This window comes from Salvelinus sp. IW2-2015, linkage group LG26 (assembly GCF_002910315.2).
Source record: "Salvelinus sp. IW2-2015 linkage group LG26, ASM291031v2, whole genome shotgun sequence".
Taxonomy (NCBI): domain Eukaryota; kingdom Metazoa; phylum Chordata; class Actinopteri; order Salmoniformes; family Salmonidae; genus Salvelinus; species Salvelinus sp. IW2-2015.
In genome coordinates this window covers 17,239,678-17,260,629 of record NC_036866.1, presented here as the reverse complement: position 1 = coordinate 17,260,629, position 20,952 = coordinate 17,239,678, and the positions used below count along the sequence as shown (strand labels likewise).

The following is a 20,952-nucleotide window of genomic DNA, read 5'->3' as shown; positions in this document are numbered from 1 at the left end:
AATACTCAGCACCCCCCCACCCACCTTACTGCTCTGCCCCTCCAGGCCTTCCTCGGTCCCTGGACAGAACTCACTCTCTCAGGCCTCTGAGAAGAATACAGCAACCATGTGTCCCTACTCCTTATGGCTGCTAATAATTACAGCAACCATGTGTCCCTACTCCTTATGGCTGCTAATAATTACAGCAACCATGGTTTGTTAAAAAGCGTGAGGTTGGATAGGGTGTGCTATGATACAAATTGTGGGCCTAGCTGAGTTGCTATTGAGGCGATTTTCTAGGCTGAAACTAAAACCTCCCGTTCCCAGAGATTCTGAGCTCAGGGGCTCCTCAGCGAGCTGCTTCCTCCTGATTAGCTGGCTCAGTGATGGTGAGAACGCTCCCATCACATCTTCCACAGAGCACGCTCAGTCTAGTGGGTGTTATGCAACCTTGTGGGTCACAACGTTGGCAGCCTACATCTCTCTCTCGCTTCCCACTCACATGTGAACTCATGGCTACGCCTACACTCCAATCCACTCATGTTCACGTTCGGCCTCACACATAGGCAGGCAGAGATGCATAGATAATGACAAAGGCACACGATCAAAAGCATATAGAAGCAATAACATCATGGCTTATAAGGCCTGTCAGTGTCAGTACTCACCCGTGGCCAGAGGGGGCAATGAAGTACAGGCAGCAGTGAACCCGGTTGTCTGGCATCAGTCTTCGGTTCACCCGGGACTCCGCATTCAGGAAGTCCTCACACTTACTGTCAATGTAGTTAATGACAGGCTGCCAGCTGAGAGGGGGATGATTAAGGACAGAGAGAGAAAATAGGAAAATGTTGTTTACTCTACATGTAGGCTCTCCTTGATTCAGAGAGCATATATTCACACTCCTACACAACATACAAACTATGTCATTCATACATGCTCACAATTACTCCCAATACTCACCAGTTACTATTATCCACTGCATCTCCGAACCCTGGTGTATCGACGATTGTGAGTGTGAGTTGGACACCCCCTTCCTTCACCAGAACCTTGGACTGCTCCACCTGTAAAACAGCAACACAGTTTCTCTAAAACAGCACTCCATAGTTCCCATGTTATTCCTCAGCGCCTCCACACACTATAGTTCATCAATAGCGTCATCACGTTGTCCCCAGGGGGGTGGTTCTGGATCAGTGGAAGCTAGGACTCAGTGATATGGTGTTGGTAGATTTTTTCTTCTCACAGTTTAGGAGACTAATATATCATTTTCTCCCTGCTGCTGTTAGTTTCAGCGGCTCTCTGTTTGGCTGCATACTTTCGTTTCACAAGGGTAGTTATTTTGGGTTGATCCCTTTCAGTCTCTCTAAACACATACCATTTTTTTCCTTCAAGCTGGGCATATATCAAGCACTCAAAACACTTTTGTAAGTGTTTGACTTTGTGTGTGTGTGTGTGTGTGTGTGTGTGTGTGTGTGTGTGTGTCTGCATATCTGCTTAAAAATCAACTTCAGTGAATGAAAAACAAAGGAAGAAAACCCCCCCAAAATACACACCCATCAGTTCAGTGAAATCTGAGTAGACAGAATGTGACCATTTGACAAACATAAGAGATTGTTAAGAGATTGATTGGAATGTAAATACTGTTCCCGTTTCTACCCCTCAGCGGCCACATCACACAGCTCACTTGCCCCAAGTCTACCCCTCCACATTTACACTGTGGATCTGGCCGACGCAAACAGCTCCATTCCTAAACATTGGACACTCCTCAATGGAGAATCAAACACATCAGCAGGAACCACAGGGACCCCTGAGACACAACCAGGAATCTCAGGCCTCAACAAATGTGCAAAACAGCTTATTTCTGTCTACATTCAAAAGTGAAGTTAAACATTCGCTCACAAACACATTTTTTGGAGCAGCCTTTTGACTGCGATTCTAATTTCAGGAGATTGTGACTTACCATGGCTCAGGACCACGCACAGATCATTCAGGGGGGAGGGGCTCAAAATGAAAAAAGGGCAACACACTCACTGATCTCAAATTGTAAGCAAGCTAGTTAGTGCCTCCTAAAGACATGATTGACATCGGTAAAGAGTGGTCTATCAGCTGATCATTGATGTAAATCTGCTATTGTTTTTTTTAAATACTTTTTTAAATTTAACCAGGCAAGTTTTAAGTGCTCTTACAATGACGGCCTACCCCGGACGACGCTGGGCCAATTGTTCGCCGCCCTATGGGACTCCCAATCACGGCCAGATGTGATACAGGCTGGATTCGAACCAGGTACTGTAGTGACACCCCTTTCACTGAGATGCAGTGCCTTAGACCGATGCGCCACTCGGGAGCCCCTAGTTATAGCTAGCTTTTTCTTTCTGATTGAGATTTATCTTCAGTGCTCTTAAATAACTTCATAATATGTTATTAATAATCTTCTAACTCATGATATATGGCCGGCTAGTGGCTTGTGTGGGTTATTTTAGCGTATGGTGGTTGGCTAGAGTCTAGACTAGCTGTGTTGCTGCTGCCCTGACACACACATGCAACTCCTGACTGAAGAAGGGATGAGTTGGGTCGGAGGGTCGTGGATGCAGCTGCTCCTCCCTAGGTCTCTCTGCCTCTCTCTACTGTGGGTAGGCCATCAGCCAACCAGACCCAGTACTGTTGATCATGAAATGAAGTGTTAATAAAATGTTATGCTGCAGCTGCTGTGGCAGTACTGTTGATATTTAAACTAGGTAGCTACACACACTCGACCGGTGACTGCATCTCAAGCCATGAGTGTTTGGATACTGGGGGCGTGCGAGCTCCATACAGGGCAGACCAACAGGCGCAACCAACCAACGGCCGGGGTGTGGCGAACTTGACGACGTCAAGGCGACTTGCCTTGGATTCAGAACGAAAGACAAAAAATGTCACCACCCACAAAGGGCACTTGGCGAGTGGTAGGGCAAAGGGGTAGGTGCTCTGAACAGGTAGACCCCGATCTGTGCACGTGCCTGCCATGGTTACTAACTCCAACACATCAGTGCTCTCAGTATGAACCCAAATATCAAGCACCACCCCTGTGTGTGTGTGTGTGCCTTTGCATATGTCATAAAGACAGGAGGTTATTACAGGATGCTTCAGATGGCAGTCTAGTGTTTGGTGGGAACGTCACCACTGGGTGTTGAGTTTCATGGGAACATTCCTAACCTCCTACTGACCCCTTCAGGCACCAAGAGGAACCAGCACGCCTGAGTCCAACTTCTCCCCCTCTCCTCCTTGTCCCCATTCTAAATCGAGACCACACAAACCTCCCCAAACACCCATAACTAGCCTACACCCCTCCCTCCCCTCCCCTGGTCCTCCAGATGCAGCTTCTTCACCTGCTGGTTCTCTGGGTGCGTTGCCTCTGACCTGGCCACCGTAACCATCCAGTGGTAATTGGGTTTGTTTGCTGTGTGATCTCTGGCCTTTGGTTGTGTTGAATTTCCACATGTGTTTGGAGATGGGGGATGGTTAGAGAGGTGAGGGGGGAGGATTGAGCCCAGGGAGATTTGGAACCAGCTAGAGAGAGAATGGAGGGTTTTTGGGAGTAGTCCCAGTCCCGAGACAAACATGGACGAGAGGTAGGTTAGGTCAGGGGTGAGAGGTCGAGGAGAGAGGGATGTGGGCTACCTGAACAGTCTTCTTGATCCGTAGGGATGGCCCTGGGTAATCCTTGGAGTACAGGTCAGTCAGGAAGAGGGAGTTGATGAGCGTGGATTTCCCCAATCCAGACTCCCCTATGGGAGGAGTTAAGGAGATCAGACATCAGTTACATTGTCAATCCATGTAATCCACCAACACCATAGCTAAAATAACATAGGTCAAACCAACATGTTTCAGCAGTTAGCCTTCATTTGCCTATGCATACACTTCAACACACTTACTAACATCATACACACCCTGTAGTGACACAGTCACAGTCTAAGGTTTGAAGGTCATCTCTGTCCCAAAGAACTGCAGCACAGGATATACAAAGCTGATTCCGTGTCTCACTGGGAAAGGTCAAAAGTGCATCTGCCAGAGAATAGGCTTGTAGTCCGAGGGAATAAAACATATCTCTCCCTTTCTCTCTTCCCAATGTTCCTTCCCCTTGCTTCCCACCCTGACATTAGAATCATTCAGCATGTTGTCGGTTTGACTATATGACCCATTAGTTTACAGATCACACACACACACACACACATCTCCCACTTACATGTTACAGTGATTAATGAGTGGGCATCTGGCAAACTGTGCTGGGGAGCGACTGCTCCGGTGCTCAGGGAGTAGGGTAAAGGGAAGGTTGCCTGGCATGCTCCAGCAGGACCAACCCACTAGCAGCTGAGCAACAGCAGCACTACCACCATGGTCCCAGCAGGGGGCACCCCACCACCCCCCATCACAAGTCAACCCATACTACTGCTCCAAGACATGTTCTTGGGGTTAAGGGGATCACTTATTGAAAATCGTAACAGCACAACATAAAACAAACTTGAGGGGAGGTTCATGGGGCCCTCTCTCTTCCATCAAGACTGCCTGATAATGACTGACTGTTTAGATGAGTGGGGTTGTATGTGTTCATCTCTGCATACAATACTACATTTACAACCAAATCACCACAAATGATGATGACTGAATCCCGGATAATTGTCAGGTTGTTCTGAACAGTTGTGAAATCCTCAGATTCCAGTGTTTCTCTTAACCTTCACACAGACCCGCTCTTTGAGGTGCAGACTCTGGGCGGTTCCTCCACACCAAGACGCTGACAAACAGCACTAGATTACAGAATCCCTGGCTCTTTAAACACACTGTTTAACCAGGAGGTAACAGACATACTGTCACTGCTGGGTAAATTGACATATCCCAGTACCTGGCCCATGCTGGAGGTGGTCACCCTCTCAAACCAGAAGGGGGGTGGGACGTAAGTGCATCTCCTACATCTCTCTGAGGGGAATGGAGGGTCAGGAGTGTGCAGCTAAAGCAGAGAAGACAGAGTGCCWGCAGATGACATGCCCTGGAGCCTGATAGCAGTTACAAAGGCATTCTAATGGAAGCCAGTCACACACAGCCAGTCACCCTCCCCTCTCTGTGGCCTTGAAATCTGGTATTGGGGATCATCTGTTTCTCTCTGCCTCTCATGCATGCAGCATGGATCTATAACACCCAGATAGAGAGAGACCCTGTTCTGAGTCGGTCCTGGGACATTCACCTGCGTTTTGGGTTTAATTAGACACCGCGGAGAACAGAATTAGGATCAGAGTTCACTGGATTAGAAAAATATATATAAAAATACAGGATACTTAAATTTTTTAAAATAAACTCTTTCAGAAATGCAATATTAACTCGATTGGAATCCTGGCATAAAAATGCAGCTGAAGAGCTTTCAACTCTGGTCACTAGCCTAGAGCCTCCTCATCCTTTGTTAGTTTGAGGGTGAGTGTGACCGCTTGCTGATGTTGGTGAGAAATGCAAATGAATAACCAAACACTGATACGTGGAGAAATAATATATCTATTATCCTTTATCCAGGTGCACTTTTGCAAACTTCAGACTTGCAGCAATGTTTTTTTGGGACGGCAGTGGCTTCCTCCGTGTTCTCCTCCCATGAAAACCATTCTTTAGTGTTGTATGCATTGTAGACTCGTCAACAGAGATGTTAGCATGTTCCAGAGATTTATGTAAGTCTTTAGCTGACACTAGGATTCTTCTTAACCTCATTGAGCATTCTGTGCTGTGCTCTTGCAGTCATCTTTGCAGGACGGCTACTCCTAGGGAGAGTAGCAACAGTGCTGAACTTTCTCAATTTATAGACAATTTGTCTTACCGTGGACTGATGAACATCAAGGCTTTTAGAGATACTTTTGTAACACTTTCCAGCTTTATGCAAGCCAACAATTCTTAATCTTAAATCTTATGAGATCTCTTCAGGCAATGCTTCTTGTGAATAGAAAACTCACATTTTGTGAGCAAGGCAGCTCTAACCAACATCTCCAATCTCATCTTATTGATTAGACTCCAGGTTAGCTGACTCCTGACTCCAATTAGCTTTTGGAGAAGTCATTAGCCTAAGGGTTCAGAATTTAAACATTCACAGTGTAGGTTGGAAAAAGTAGGTATTCAATATAGACAAGAAAAATACAATAATTTGTGTGTTATTAGTTTAAGCACACTATGTTTGTCTATTGTTGTGACTTAGATGAAGATCAGATCAAATTTGATGACCAATTTATGCAGAAATCCAGGAAATTCCAAAGGGTTCACATACTTTTTCTTGACTCTGTAGGCCTATTTTTACCAAAAAGAACTTGAATCATTTCCGACCATCTAAAAATCAACCCCTACTTCATCTTCCCTCCACCCCCCTCATGCTGCTGTCCCAGATCAATTACACCCCCATCTCCCCAAATACTCCACCTCAGCTGTATGGAAGGGCCTCATTTAAATGGAGCATTTCCATTCAGGAGTTACCATGGTGTTTTACCCAAAAGGCTTTTCTGTTTCTATATCGCGGGCCGGCATCAGTCTCTCTCTGGGCCATGGCTCCGGCGAACCTGCTCTCAGTTGGGGCCAAAGCCAGGCCACTGGTACTTTTCAGCTTGAATTTACATAACAATGACTAACTGTGAACTTGAACGCCTTTTCACAAAGCAACTGTTTTGATTATGCAGAGGTTGTTGATTCTGCTCACTGTCAGGCCTAGCTATGGAAACAACTTCCCTAGTATAACATAATGGTGTATACACTAGTGGAACACTGTTTCAGTGGAAAAGCAGCAACAGAGCCATAACAGCCCAGCCACAACACAGGGCACTAACCAAACATCGAATAGAACTGCTCCAAAGAGGATGCATGCCAAATTACAACCAATGTCCTCTGCAGTGTACTCCACTTATAAAGGCTTCCGCAACTGTTTGGTAGAGTTCGTGCATATATTACGACGACATTTTGGACTTCGGCAAGTTTTTTTGGGGCTGTTCGGGCACACAATATCTTTTCTGGAGGCAAGCCGTAGTTCGGGGCCGAAGTCTACACCTCTTCGTCGGTGATCGGTCAACAGTAGGGATTCTTCAATAAAGTCTGTTGTCATTGAATAAGAAACGACTTGTTTCATGCACATTTTTTAAATGAAAAATACTGCACCAAACATTTTAGTTGGATGTAAAATTGCACGACTAAAATCTCCTCGGCAAAAACGTCAAAATTAATGACAGATTTATTGAGTTATCTTAGATGAATTCTGACTATTTTGAGGAAGTGTATACTGGCTATGGTGTCTCAAACAGTACTATTTCCTCATTTTTCAAGCGAGCACACTAGTTTGGTTTGCCAGATATCGGCGTTAACCTAATGCAGAGGCTGGAATGGAATAAATGGAATGGTATCAAACAAACATTTATTCCATTCCAGCCATTACAATGAGCCTGTCCTCCTATAGCGCCTCCCACCAGCCTCCCCTGACCTCATGGTAACTCATGGGGGTCAAAATCATGGTACAACAACAGTTGACATACCACATACAGTTAGTTGTGACAGCGGCTGTTCTGTGGTCCAAACTAGCTGACAGCTTTGACCAATGATAGCCTCACTCACCCCCCCGGAGGGCAAGTCCAAATGAATTAGCCTTCCTCTCAGTTAATTAAATACTGGTCCGCATGATCTCTGGAAATGCACTCTCCATAAATAGACCCTGTCCCTGACGACCCAGAGCTGCATGGATGGATGGCTGGGTGAACCCCCCTCTCACTCCCCCCTCTTTCTTTTATTACGAGAACATTAACTGAGCAGTGTGAGGGGGACAGAGGGAGACTAAGAGTCAGGTGAAGAGAAAATGCAGATAGGGAGGGAACGGATGTAGAGTACTGAAGAACAGTAACAGCAGTTAGAGAGTGACTGATTGAAAGGGCTATGGGGACAGACATACAGATGGACACACAGGGTACATTTCCCAGGAGATTATTAACATTCCTGGCTTTTTATCTCTACTTTCTTCCTGTCAACATACTAATGGCCAACCAAAAATTACCCCTGGGGCAGCAGCTGGCCCTAGACATCCTGACAGGCCCCTTTACCCAGCGCCCCTCCCGTGCCCGGCCAGACTCTTGCTCCTCTCCTCACCTCGCCCCACAGAAAGGGGCTCCTGGTGCTTATAGTCAGTATGCCTGTAGCTCTTTACCACTGACAAACACAGAGCTCTCCTCCCCTAACTAACAGACATGTGGGCTTGAATCGGAGTCAAATGAGACATCTGGCCGACACACACTAAAAAGAGAAGGGAGAAAGAGGGGGAAGGGAGAGGAAAGAAAGGGTAAGAGGGGGAAGGGAAGAGAGAGAATGTGAGTAGGGATGTTTCAGTGGGACTGACTTCAGTAGTGATAAACTCTATTGTTCAGGAGAAAAGGGATGGCTGCAGTAGGGTCAAAGGTCATCTCTATTGTGATAAAGATCTGCAACTCACAAGGATGGACACAGGGCACAATCTTTATAACCTCAAACTGTTATAAATGATTAGCAAGTGTATTGGGTCCAATAGGAAATATTCTGGTAGCCTTACAGATAGATTGGCTACACTCCACTGACTAAAGACCTGATCTTAAAATAGACAATGTGAGCCAGTTTCCAGAGATTTGGGAGAGAGTGTAATGTATAAAAGTTTAACTTTGAACCTCTGAGTCTAAACAGAAACAGCACTTGTGAGGTCATACAGGACATGTGCACACTCCACAGCAGCAGCGCCTCACACACCCAGCAGCAGTCCCACTGATCACACACACACACACACACATTATCCTGCTGTGTCTTACCGCCAAGGGCCATAATAAATCATTGAGAAATACATTTCTCGATTATTTTCTTAGTGGCTCTGTCATCTTGTAATGTGATGAGATTTCCTTTACAATTCACCTGGAACATCGATTTCTGAAAACATCCTTTCTTTTCATGGTTCTATGCTTCTAAGGTAATGCTATCCTTTTTGTAAGTGAACAGTAAACAAGGGTTAGCAGATGATAGTAAAAAGATGAGTTGGATGAAACCAATAGGTGAAAATAGACTGGCATAGAATATGGGATGGTGGAGGACTGTGGTATAGGCTAGGGGAAGATGAATGGGTAGTAGAGGAGATGTGGGCCAAGCCAAGGCCTCAGTACAAACACTGGTGAGTGAACTACACAAAGAAAACTACAGTTAATCCCATAGATTACTCAGCCAAAGCCTGGGTCCCCTGCCAGGTCAGCAAGCAAGCCAGTCAGAGCTAAGCCTGTCAGACCTTCTTATCAGAACGCACACAGAGAGCTTACACACAACCAGGAGACAGGCAGGCAGGCAAGTAGACACAGACATAATGGCTGACAGGAGATAACACAGACTGGGATCCACTGCTAGGCACTGACTGTGAGTAAAGAGAAGCTCCACTTCCAGGGTTGTAAATTCTTAGGTCTTGTGAGGTGAGTTGTTATAGTGGGCTGTTTAGACTCCACTTTGTTCCTACAGTATACCATGGATTTGGATAACCTGCTTTGTACAGCAGCACGGATCTCTCCAATCTTTCCAAAGTTCGCTACAGAAACTGCCAGCTGGCCAAAAAGCCAGGAAACAGGTTTTAATCTGTCCCAGATTTTTGGAGGGAAAAAAATTGTCCCGAGCCAAAGTCCTGTGGCATCAGTCTCAGAGTGACAGTGGAACAGTGGAGACACTTCCAAGTGACCGGGCTCTAACAAGCGAGTGGATTCACTTTCAGTCAAGACCCAAACAGAGCCCCAGCCTGTCAAAACAGTGAACCCAGCTGGCTTCCATTACAGCCAATCTTCACACAGCTACAGCTCACTCTACTTGCCTGAAAGTGCACTCTATAACACTCTCACAGTGATAGAGGTAGAGTTTCGCAATAGTGTGTGTCTAAATGTGTTATATTGAGTTGCACCCCTTTTGGCCTCAGAACAGCCTCAATTTGTTAGGGCAGGGACTCTACAAGGTGTCAAAAGCATTCCACAGGGATGCTGGTCCATGTTCACTCCAATGCTTCCCACAGCTGTGTCAAGTTGGCTGCATGTCCTTTGGGTGGTGGACCATTCTTGATACACGGGAAACTATTGAGCGTGAAAAACCAAGCAGCATTGCAGATCTTGACAAACTGGTGCACCTGGCTCCTACTACCACAACCCGTTCAAAAGGCACTTAAATATTTTGTCTTGCCCATTCACCCTCTGAATGGCACACATACACAATCCATGTGTCAACTGTCTCATGGCTTAAAAATCCTTCTTTAACCTGTCTCCCCCCCTTCATCTACACTGACACAAGTGACATCAATAAGGGATCATAGCTTTCACCTGGTTAGTTTATGTCATGGAAAGAGCAGGTGTTCTTAATGTTTCGTATACTCAGTGTCTCTCATCCTTTTTGTTCCAAACACTGTTGTGCTTGTTCTCTCTTCCACACTTCACATTTTGTATGTGTAACGTTTGGCCCAGCTGGGGTATGCAGTGGTTAGAGCCAAAAAGAAAGAATTAAAGAGAGGCCCATATGTAACAAGGCAGAAAGTAGAGATGTAATGATTCACAGATAAACATTTGAACCGGGGACCGATGCGTAATATGCGAGTGCATCGGTCCGCGGGAGCCCAAACAGATCCAAATGATGCATGCAGCCGTAAGAAAACCAATTCAAACGTTATGAATCGGCAGTTTACTAAAAAAAAATTTACTCATTCATTTCTGCCTCATTCTGAAAATACATCTAATCTGTTGTGACTGAATTGATGCGTCCTCTTCTTCAGCCTATCAACATTTTATGCATGTAACGGAGTATGAAGTTTATCTACAAGTCAGATAACTGTGTACACTTTGCATTACATGCTGACCAGACCGAACACGTCACGTGCGCGAGCGTCGCAAAATAAATTTAGAAATCCATGTTATTCAATTATTGCACCCACACTGCTCGCGTCTGCGACACCAAGGGCTAAAATAGAACTCACACCTTGCCCAAACCGGCTGCGCGCGTGCGCCATCGTGCATACATTTATTTTGCCCCCCCACACCAAACGTGATCACGACACGCAGGTTAAAATATCAAAACAAACTCTGAACCAATGACATTAATTTGGGGACAGGTCAAAAAGCATTAAACATGTATGGTAATTCAGCTAGTTAGCTTGCACTTGCTAGCTAACGTTAATTTGTCCTATTTAGCTAGCTTGCTGTTGCTAGCTAATTTGTCCTGGGATATAAACATTGAGTTGTTCTTTTACCTGAAATGCACAAGGATCTCTACTCCGACAATTAATCCACACATAAAATGGCCAACCGAATCTTTTCTAGTCATCTCTCCTCCTTCCAGGCCTTTTCATCGTTTAAATTATATGGTGATCGCATCTAAACTTTCATTGTATTACCACGACTACCGGCAAAACAGTTAGTCTTTTTATAACCCACGTGGGTATAACCAATGAGGAGATGGCACGTGTGTACCTGCTTCTATAAACCAATGGCCCTAGCCCTCACCCTCCGATCCAACAGGTCCCAGATCTGAGATCCGGGCTCTTCGCTGGCCATGGCAGAACACTGACATTCCTGTCTTGCAGGAACTCACGCACAGAACGAACAGTATGGCTGGTGGTATTGTCATGCTGGAGGGTCATGTCAGGATGAGCCTGCAGGAAGGGTACCACATGAGGGAGAATGTCTTCCTTGTAACGCACAGCGTTGAGATTGCCTGCGATGACAACAAGCTCAGTCCAATGATGCTGCGACACACCGCCCCAGACCATGACGGACCCTCTACCTCCAAATCGATCCCACTCCAGAGCACAGGCCTCGGTGTAAAGCTGATTCCTTCGACGATAAACGCGAATCCGACCATCACCCCTGGTGAGACAAAACCGCGACTTGTCAGTGAAGAGCACTTTTTGCCAGTCCTGTCTGGTCCAGCGATGGTGGGTTTGTGCCCATAGACGACATTGTTGCCAGTGATGTCTGGTGTGGACCTGCCTCACAACAGGCCTACAAGCCCTCAGTCCAGCCTCTCTCAGCCTATTGCGGACAGTCTGAGCACTGATGGAGGGATTGTGCATTCCTGGTGTAACTCGGGCGGTTGTTGTTGCCATCCTGTACCTGTCCCGCAGGTGTGAGGTTCGGATGTACCGATCCTGTGCAGCTGTTGTTACACGTGGTCTGCCACTGCGAGGACGATCAGCTGTCCGTCCTGTCTCCCTGTAGCGCTGTCTTCGGCGTCTCACAGTACAGACATTGCAATTTATTGCACTGGCCACATCTGCAGTCCTCATGCCTCCTTGCAGCATGCCTAAGGCACGTTCACACAGACGAGCAGGGACCCTGGGTATCTTTTTGTGTTTTTCAGAGTCCGTAGAAAGGCCTCTTTAGTGTCCTAAGTTTTCATAAATGTGACCTTAATTGCCTACCGTCTGTAAGCTGTTAGTGTCTTAACGACCGTTCCACAGGTGAATGTTCATTAATTGTTTAAGGTTCATTGACAAGCATGTGAAACAGTGTTCAAACCCTTTACAATGAAGATATTTGGATTTTTACGAATTGTCTTTGAAAGAAAGGCTCCTGAAAAAGGGACGTTTCTTTTTTTGCCGAGTTTACATTTATTTCAAAACACATTGCGTTGGAGAGGCAGTTTCAGTGCGTTCTGTGTGGTGTATACGTTATGGATTTTCCCCCTGTAATCTGATATTGGTAGATGCTCAGTCTGCCCAATGGCTCAACTCACACTACAACACACACACAAGCTCAGACAGCTGCAGCTCAGCTCCTGAGCGCCATAAGTATCAGATATGAACTTAGAATGTAAAAATGAAAGTGTTCATACAACAATTGTTAGTGAATCGAATCATAGTGAATCGAATCATATAGAACCGAATTGTATCGATTTGTTCCACTAATCAAATACAATCGCACCAAATCGTTTCAAACTAAAAGTATCATATCGGAGTCCGTATACAGCACCAGTCAAAAGTTTGGACACACCTACGCATTCCAGAGTTTCTTTATTTAGACTATTTTATACATTCTAGAATCCCAAACTTTTGACTTGTACTGTATCTACATGCGTATTGATTTGTGCTGTAAGGAGAGATGCACGCCCCTAACTGAAATCCAATCCTGTTGATATTGAATGCTGCCACTCTCCCTCTGGCACATGCAGCCCTTTCCCAGTGTCACTTTACCAAACAGGAAACCCAAACCAGAGGGAGATTTATGTGGGACATGTCATGCTGGTTGGCTGTGAGAGAGAATGAGACAGAATGAATGAGAGAGAGACACTGTGTGACTTGTTAGGAAGAGAGAGAGAGAGAAAGTGTACAGTTGGCATACATGAAAAAGACAAAAACCAACATACCCAGTCTTGATTCCCATGGAAAGCAGTCCTTACATCAGAGAAGTATGATCAGCCCCCTCATGTATTCACCCATGACTGCGTGGCCACGCACGCCTCCAACTCAATCATGTTTGCAGACGACGCAACTAGAGATCGACCGATTAATTGCAATGGCCGATTAATTAGGGACGATTTCAAGTTTTCATAACAATCGGTAATCGGCATTTTTGGACGCCGATTATGGCCGATTACATTGCACTCCACAAGGAGATTGTGTGGAAAGCTGACCACCTGTTCCGCGAGAGCAGCAAGGAGCCAAGGTAAGTTGCTAGCTAGAATTAAACGTATCTTATAAAAAAAAACTCTTAACATAATCAGTAGTTAACTACACATGGTTGATGATATTACTAGTTAATCTAGCTTGTCCTACGTTGCATATAATCAATGCGGTGCCTGTTAATTTATCATCGAATCACAGCCTACTTTGCCAAACGGGTGATGATTTAACAAGCGCATTGGCGAAAAAAAGCACCTTCGTTGCACCAATGTGTACCTAAACATAACCATCAATGCCTTTCTTAAAATCAATACACAAGTACATTTTTTAAAAACCTGCATATTTAGTTAATATCGCCTGCTAACATGAATTTCTTTTAACTAGGGAAATTGTGTCACTTCTCTTGCATTCTGTGCAACAAAGTCAGGGTATAGGCAGCAGTTTGGGCCGCCTGGCTCATTGCGAACTGTGTGAAGACCATTTCTTCCTAACAAAGACCGTAATTAATTTGCCAGAATTTTACATAATTATGACATAACATTGAAGGTTGTGCAATGTAACAGCAATATTTAGACTAGGGTCGCCGCCATATCGATAAAATACGTAACGGTTCCGTATTTCACTAAAAGAATAAACGTTTTGTTTTCGAATATTATAGTTCCGGATTTGACCTTATAATGACCTACGGCTCGTATTTCTGTGTGTTTAATATTTCAATTAAGTCTATGATTTGATATTGATAGAGCAGTCTGACTGAGCAGTGGTAGGCCAGCAGGCTCGTAAGCATTCATTCAAACAGCACTTCCTGTTTTGCCAGCAGCTCTTCCTGTGCTTCAAGCATTGCGCTGTTTATGACTTCAAGCCTATCAACTCCCGAGATTAGGCTGGCTATACTAAAGTGCCTATTAGAACATCCATAGTCAAAGGTATATGAATCATACAATGGTAGAGAGAGAAATAGTCTATAATAACTACAACCTAAAACTTCTTAACTGGAATATTGAAGACTCATGTCTGGAACCACCAGCTTCATATTTCTCATGTTCTGAGCAAGGAACTTAAACGTTCTTTTTTACATGGCATATTGCACTTTTACTTTCTTCTCCAATACTGTTTTTGCATTATTATTTGAGACTAAATTGATTTATTTATTGTATTAAGTTTAAAAAAAAGTTTCATTCAATATGTGTTGTATTGTCTTCATTACAAACATATATATATACATACATACATACATTACATAACATAAACATACAATGATACATACAATAACATATATACATACATACATATACATACATACATACATACATACATATACATACATATACATACATACAATACATACATACATATAATATATATATAAAATAAAAAAACATAAAAAAAAAAAAAAAACATTTAAAAAAAAAACTTTTTTTAATTTTTTTAAATCGTCCGATTTAATCGGTATCGGCCTTTTTTGGTCTTCCAATAATCGGTATTGAAAAATCATAATCGGTCGACCTCTAGACACAACAGTAGTAGGCCTGATTACCAACAATGATGAGACCCTGGGAGAGTGGTGCCAGGAAAATAACCTCTCCCTCAATATCAACAAAACAAAGGAGTGTATTGTGGACTTCAGGAAAGAGCAGAGGGAGCTCTTCGACAGTACCACAGTGGAGAAGGAGGAAAGCTTCAATTTCCTCGGCACATCACGTCACTGACGATATGAAATGGTCCACCCACACAGACAGTGTGGTGAAGAAGGTGCAACAGCGTCTCTTCAACCTCAGGAGGCTGAAGAAATTTGGCTTGGCCCCTAAAACCCTAACCCTAAAACATCATGGAGAGCATCCGGTCAGGCTGTATCACCGCCTGGTAAGGCAACTGCACCTCCCGCAACCGCAGGGCTCTCCAGAGGGTGGTGTGGTCTGCCCAACGCATCACCGGGGGCACACTGCCTGCCCTCCAGGACACCTTCAGCACCAGATGTCACAGGAAGGCCGAAAATATCATCAAGGACATCAACTACCCAAGCAACTACCTGTTCACCCCGCTATCATACAGAAGGCGAGGTCAGTACAGGTGCATCAACGTTGGGTCCGTGAGACTGAAAAACAGCTTCTATCTCAAGGCCATCAGATTGTTAAATAGCCTTCCCTAGCCGGCTACCACCCATTTACTCAACTCTGCACCAGAGACTGTTGCCCTGTATACATAGACATGGAATCACTGGCCACTTTAATAATGTTTACATACTGCTTTACTCATCTAATATGTATATAGTGTATTCTATTCTACTGTATTTTAGTCAATGCTACTCCGACATTGCTCGATCTAATATTTATACATTTCTTAATTCCATTCTTTTAGATGTGTGTATTGTTGTGAATCTTTTTTAGATACTACTGCACTGTTGGAGCTAGGAACACAAACATTTCACTACACCAGCAATAACATCTGCTAAATATATGTGTATGTGACCAATAAAATTTGATTTGAATACTGTATATCCTGACATCAATTGCCTCATGCAGAGTGATGATTCAATAAACATGTGATTGTGTGTCTGTGAATGTGTATAACCCATCAAGCCTACATTCTCTACCCATCTTATCTTCTTAGACACCAGATTCCAACAAGTTCATTCATACATTCTGTGGTTTGCTAATTCTTCATTCCACAAGTTTTCCAGTATAGAGATCTAGAGATGTACAAATAATTAACACATTCAGTCATAACTCAAATGTCCAATGACATTTCATGCAGAGACATAGGAAAAAAAACACAGATCCACACAATCCATTCAAATTAAATATTAAACCTCAAATGGCATACATTCCTTTTTCACAGACAGACATAACAAATAAGCAGACAAAGTGACTCACCAACAACCATTAGTGTGAACTCAAAGCCCCTCTTCACTGACTTCCTGTACACCTGGTTTGGGAGGTTGGCGAACCCCACATACCCCTCCAGATTCCTCTGCTGGAAGAAAACACACAGAGTTACTCTGGAATCTTCCGGGGGGACAAACACCTTGAGATTGTGTACACGGCATGTGTGTACACACTCACACGGAGACAAAGAGTTGGTTTTAGATTCAAATTTCTCTGGCCGGGAGTGACAAAGCACCATTGAAGGAGACGGGTAAAACTGGAACAGGGTTTTGGGGGTGAGGTGAGTAAAATGGGTAAGGTAGTCTAACTGCTCCCCCTGTTTATTTACCAGTTGTATCATATCCATCATCTGAGAGACGTCATCATGGAGACCATGGATCTCGCACCAGATGACAGCCAAGGCGTTCCCAAGTTGTGTGTTCTCCTTCTCTCTAGTACTGTATTTCTCCATTCCTCCCTCTCCCTCTGCCTGCTGTAATCTCATCCTCTCCCAGCACGTTGTCATGCATGCTACACAAGGCAAGTACAATTGATTGCTGCTCACCCCTGCTAACGGCCCTCGTATGTGTCCCAATGGAAAACTCGGGTAGAGAGAGAGAGAGAGGGGCCACACTAGTCACTCCTACACAGCAACCCAGTGGGCCACTGTCTACCACCCTGAAAACATGTGTCCTCTCACTTATCCTACAGAATCAGGAAACGATAGGGCTGCTAAGAGAGCAAACACTTTGTGGTATGTCCAGCCACCCAAGTCATAGTCTGTTCTCTCTGCTACCGCATGGCAAGCGGTGCCAATGCACCAAGTCTAGAACCAACAGGACCCTGAATAGCTTCTACCCCCAAGCCATATACGTGGACTATCTGCATTGACTCTGTTTGTACTTACTCTTTTGACTCATCACATACGCTGCTGTTAAAGTTTATAGTCTATCCTGTTGCCTAGTCACTTTATTCCTAGTTATATGTAAAGTACCAATCAAAAGTTGACACCTGCTCATTCAAGGGTTTTTCTTTATTTTTACTATTTTCTACATTGTAGAATAATAGTGAAGACATCAAAACAATGAAATAACACATATGGAATCATGTAGTAACCAAAAAAAGTATTCAACAAATCCAAATATATTTTATATTTCAGATTCTTCAAAGTAGCCACCCTTTGCACACTCATGGCATTCTCTCAACCAGCTTCACCTGGAATGCTTTTCCAACAACCATGCTTTTCCTTCACTCTGCGGTCCAACTCATACCAAACCATCTCAATTGGGTTGAGGTTGGGTGATTGTGGAGGCCAGGTCATCTGATGCAGCACTCCATCACTCTCCTTCTTGGTCAAATAGCCTTTACACAACGTGGAGGTGTGTTGGGTCATTGTCCTGTTGGGAAACAAATGATAGTCTCACGAAGCACAAACCAGATGGGATGGCATATTGCTGCAAAATGCTGTGGTAGCCATGCTGTGCCTTGAATTCTAAATAAATCAGACCGTGTCACCAGCAAAGCACCCCCACACCATCACAGATGGTGCTTCACTGTGGGAACCACACGTGCAGAGATCATCCGTTCACCTACTCTGCGTCTCACAAAGACACGACGGTTGGAAACAAATCTAAAATTTGGACTTATCAGACCAAAGGACAGATTTCCACCGGTCTAATGTCCATTGCTCGTGTTTCTTGGCCCAAGCAAGTCTCTTCCTCTTATTGGTGTCATTTAGTAGTGGTTTCTATGAAGCAATTCGACCATGAAGGCCTGAATTATGCAGTCTCCTCTGAACAGTTGATGTTGAGAAGTGTATGTTACTTAAGCTCTGAAGCATTTATTTGGGCTGCAATTTCTGAGGCTGATAATTCGAAGGTACTTATCCTCTGCATCAGAGGTAACTCTTGGTCTTCCTTTCCTGTGGCGGTCCTCATGAGAGCCAGTTTCATCATAGCGCTTGATGGTTTTTGCAACTGCACTTGAAGAGACTTGACTGACCTTCATGTAATGATAGACTGTCGTTTCTCTTTCCTTATTTGAGCTGTTCTTGCCATAATATGGACTTGGTATTTTACCAAATAGGGCCATCTTCTGCATACCACCTCTACCTTGTCACAAAACAACTGATTGGCTCAAACACATTAAGGAAGGAAATTAACTTTTAATTGAAATGCATTCCAGGTGACTACCTCATGAAGCTGGTTGAGAGAATGCCAAGACTGTGCAAAGCTGTCATCAAGGCAAAGGGTGGCTACTTTGAAGAAACTGAAATATAAAATATATTTTGATTCGTTTAACACTTTTGGCTACTACATGATTCCATATGTGTTATTTCATATTGTTCATGTCTTCACTATTATTCTACAATGTAGAAAATAGTAAAATAAAGATCTCTCGAAATTGATATTTTGCTGTTGTTTACAGGTCAGTCTGTGTTCAGGCGGCGGGCAAGTAAGTGATTTTAAATGGCCCAAGCAATTTCCATACTCGCTCCCTACCCATGCTGGGTTACATAATGTTGTTGTGGTGCCATCTAAGCATTCTCATCACCTGGGGGTAACACGTAAATTCTAGGGCTGGCACAATTCCTGTATAAATCATGTAACCGATGATTTTAGAGGAAGACCGTCATGAAAATAAAACAAACATCATAACTGTTTATGTTGTTGTGTGGAACGAACAGCTCACTGAAGCAATGAGGTATATAATAACTGTTTATGTTGTTGTGTGGAACGAACAGCTCACGAGAAAGGGGGCTGCAACCGAGAAACATCCAACGTAACCGGGTGGCAGATCAGTTGTGTGGCGTGCTGTGTGCTAGAGGATGATGACTTTCACAAATAGATGGCATCATGAGGGAGGTAAAAAAATAAATTGAAAGAATTTGTGATATATTGATAGCAACATCTAAATAGTCAGGAAGTAAAGCTTGGGTCCGCAAATGGTCTCCCAAATGAAATACCCCCAAGCATAACTCTAAAAGTGTGGCACAATGGCTTAAGGACCAACAAAAGTCAAGGTATTTGGAGAGTGGGTGGCCTCAAAACCCTGACTCAAGCCCTATAGAAAATGTGTGGCAGAACTGGAAAAGCGTGTGCGAGCAAGATTCCTACAAACTGACCTCGTACACCAGCTCTTCAGAGGAAGGCCAAAATCACCCAACTAATTGTGGGAACTTGTGGAGTTCACAATTTTAATAGGCAATGCTACAAAATACTAATGATGTATTAGTGCTCTGGACCCAGCTGTGGAATTGTGAGAAAGAAAATAAAATATGTATCATATTAATATAATAATGTTCTGTTAACTGATTCACAACCTTTTTTTATTATTTGTGGTGTGGTTGTCATGTAACCTTTTTGGGCTTCCATCCCATCACAGCAACATTTTTAAATGTTTTATTTTTATAAAAATTATTTCAATCTTTCTTTCACTTTTCTTTGGAGCAAATATCTGGTGCAAGGAGCACCAAAATCTCATCAGGTTGTTAATCAATATCTAATTATTAGTCACATGCAGTGTAAGCCTACAGTGAAATGCTTTACTTACGAGCCTAAAACGGTGCAGTTTAAAAAAAATACGGATAAGAATACGAGAAAAGTACCAAGTAATTAAAGCGTGCAGTAAAGAACAATATATACAGGGGGTGCCGGATACAGAGCTCAATCGTGCGGGGCGGGTAGTTTAAGGGTAGTAGTACATGTAGGTAGACATAATTAAAGTGACTATGCAATAGATGACAAAAGTAGAGTGGAGGGGAGAGGGGGGGGGTGGGGGGGGGGTTTTGCATATAGTACTGGTAGCAATGACTAATGTTTCAGGTGTCTTAATGGTTGGAGGGTAGAGCTGTAGAACCTCTAGACGCTATGGCTTGGGCTCCGGTGGACATGCTTGACCTGTTGGTAGCGGAGAGAACATATGATAGGTGTCTGGAGTCTTTGCTAATTGTTAGGGCCTTGCTCTGACACCGCTGATTAGAGGTCCATGGATGGCAGGAAGTGCCCCATGATGCCTGGGCGTCACTACCTTGTTGCTTGCGGTTGAGGGCCGAGCAGTTGCCATACCAGCAGTGATGCAACAGTCAGGATGCTCTTCGATGGCACCTTGAAACTTTGAGATCTGAGGACCAGCAATATTTTCCAGTCTCCTATGGGGAATAGTTTTGTCGTGCCCTCTCGACGACATCTTGGGTGCGTGAAATCTTATTGCAGATTTGTTGACGGCGGAGCCAAAAGACAATCCGTAGACGGTCTTGTAGAGAGAAAAAAAAAAAAAAATCCGTTATAGTCTACAAAAATCCAGATATTCAGTAGATTAGTCTCCTCTGAAGCAGGCTGCAACAGCATGGAAACGGATTATGCGGACTGGGAGATATATACGTTGACAAGCGAACGGTCAGCCATCTTGATGCTGCTCAGTGTATTACTCATTGTTAGTGAGCGTTCCGTATCCCACAAACATAACAGGTGTTATAGTACGGTCATTGGA

At 44.0% G+C, this 20,952-nt stretch overlaps 1 protein-coding gene across 5 annotated transcripts in view; it reads right to left on the bottom strand.

Moving 5' to 3' along the window:
* The window catches only part of LOC111952428 (septin-7-like), a 40,439-nt gene that overhangs the window by 8,481 nt on the left and 11,006 nt on the right, over positions 1-20,952 (bottom strand). The window contains exons 2-6 of one of the 5 annotated variants that reach the window (XM_070435171.1): positions 17,677-17,858; positions 16,471-16,570; positions 3,631-3,737; positions 937-1,037; positions 645-779 (exon numbers count right to left, since the gene is read on the bottom strand). In XM_070435171.1, the coding sequence (XP_070291272.1) occupies positions 645-779; positions 937-1,037; positions 3,631-3,737; positions 16,471-16,570; positions 17,677-17,700 (467 nt within the window). In that variant the 5' untranslated portion in view covers positions 17,701-17,858. Of the gene's footprint in view, positions 1-644; positions 780-936; positions 1,038-3,630; positions 3,738-16,470; positions 16,571-16,810; positions 17,003-17,676; positions 17,859-20,952 lie in introns of those variants that run through there. The other 4 variants (XM_070435172.1, XM_070435170.1, XM_023971080.2 and 1 more) reach the window with 4 other exon arrangements.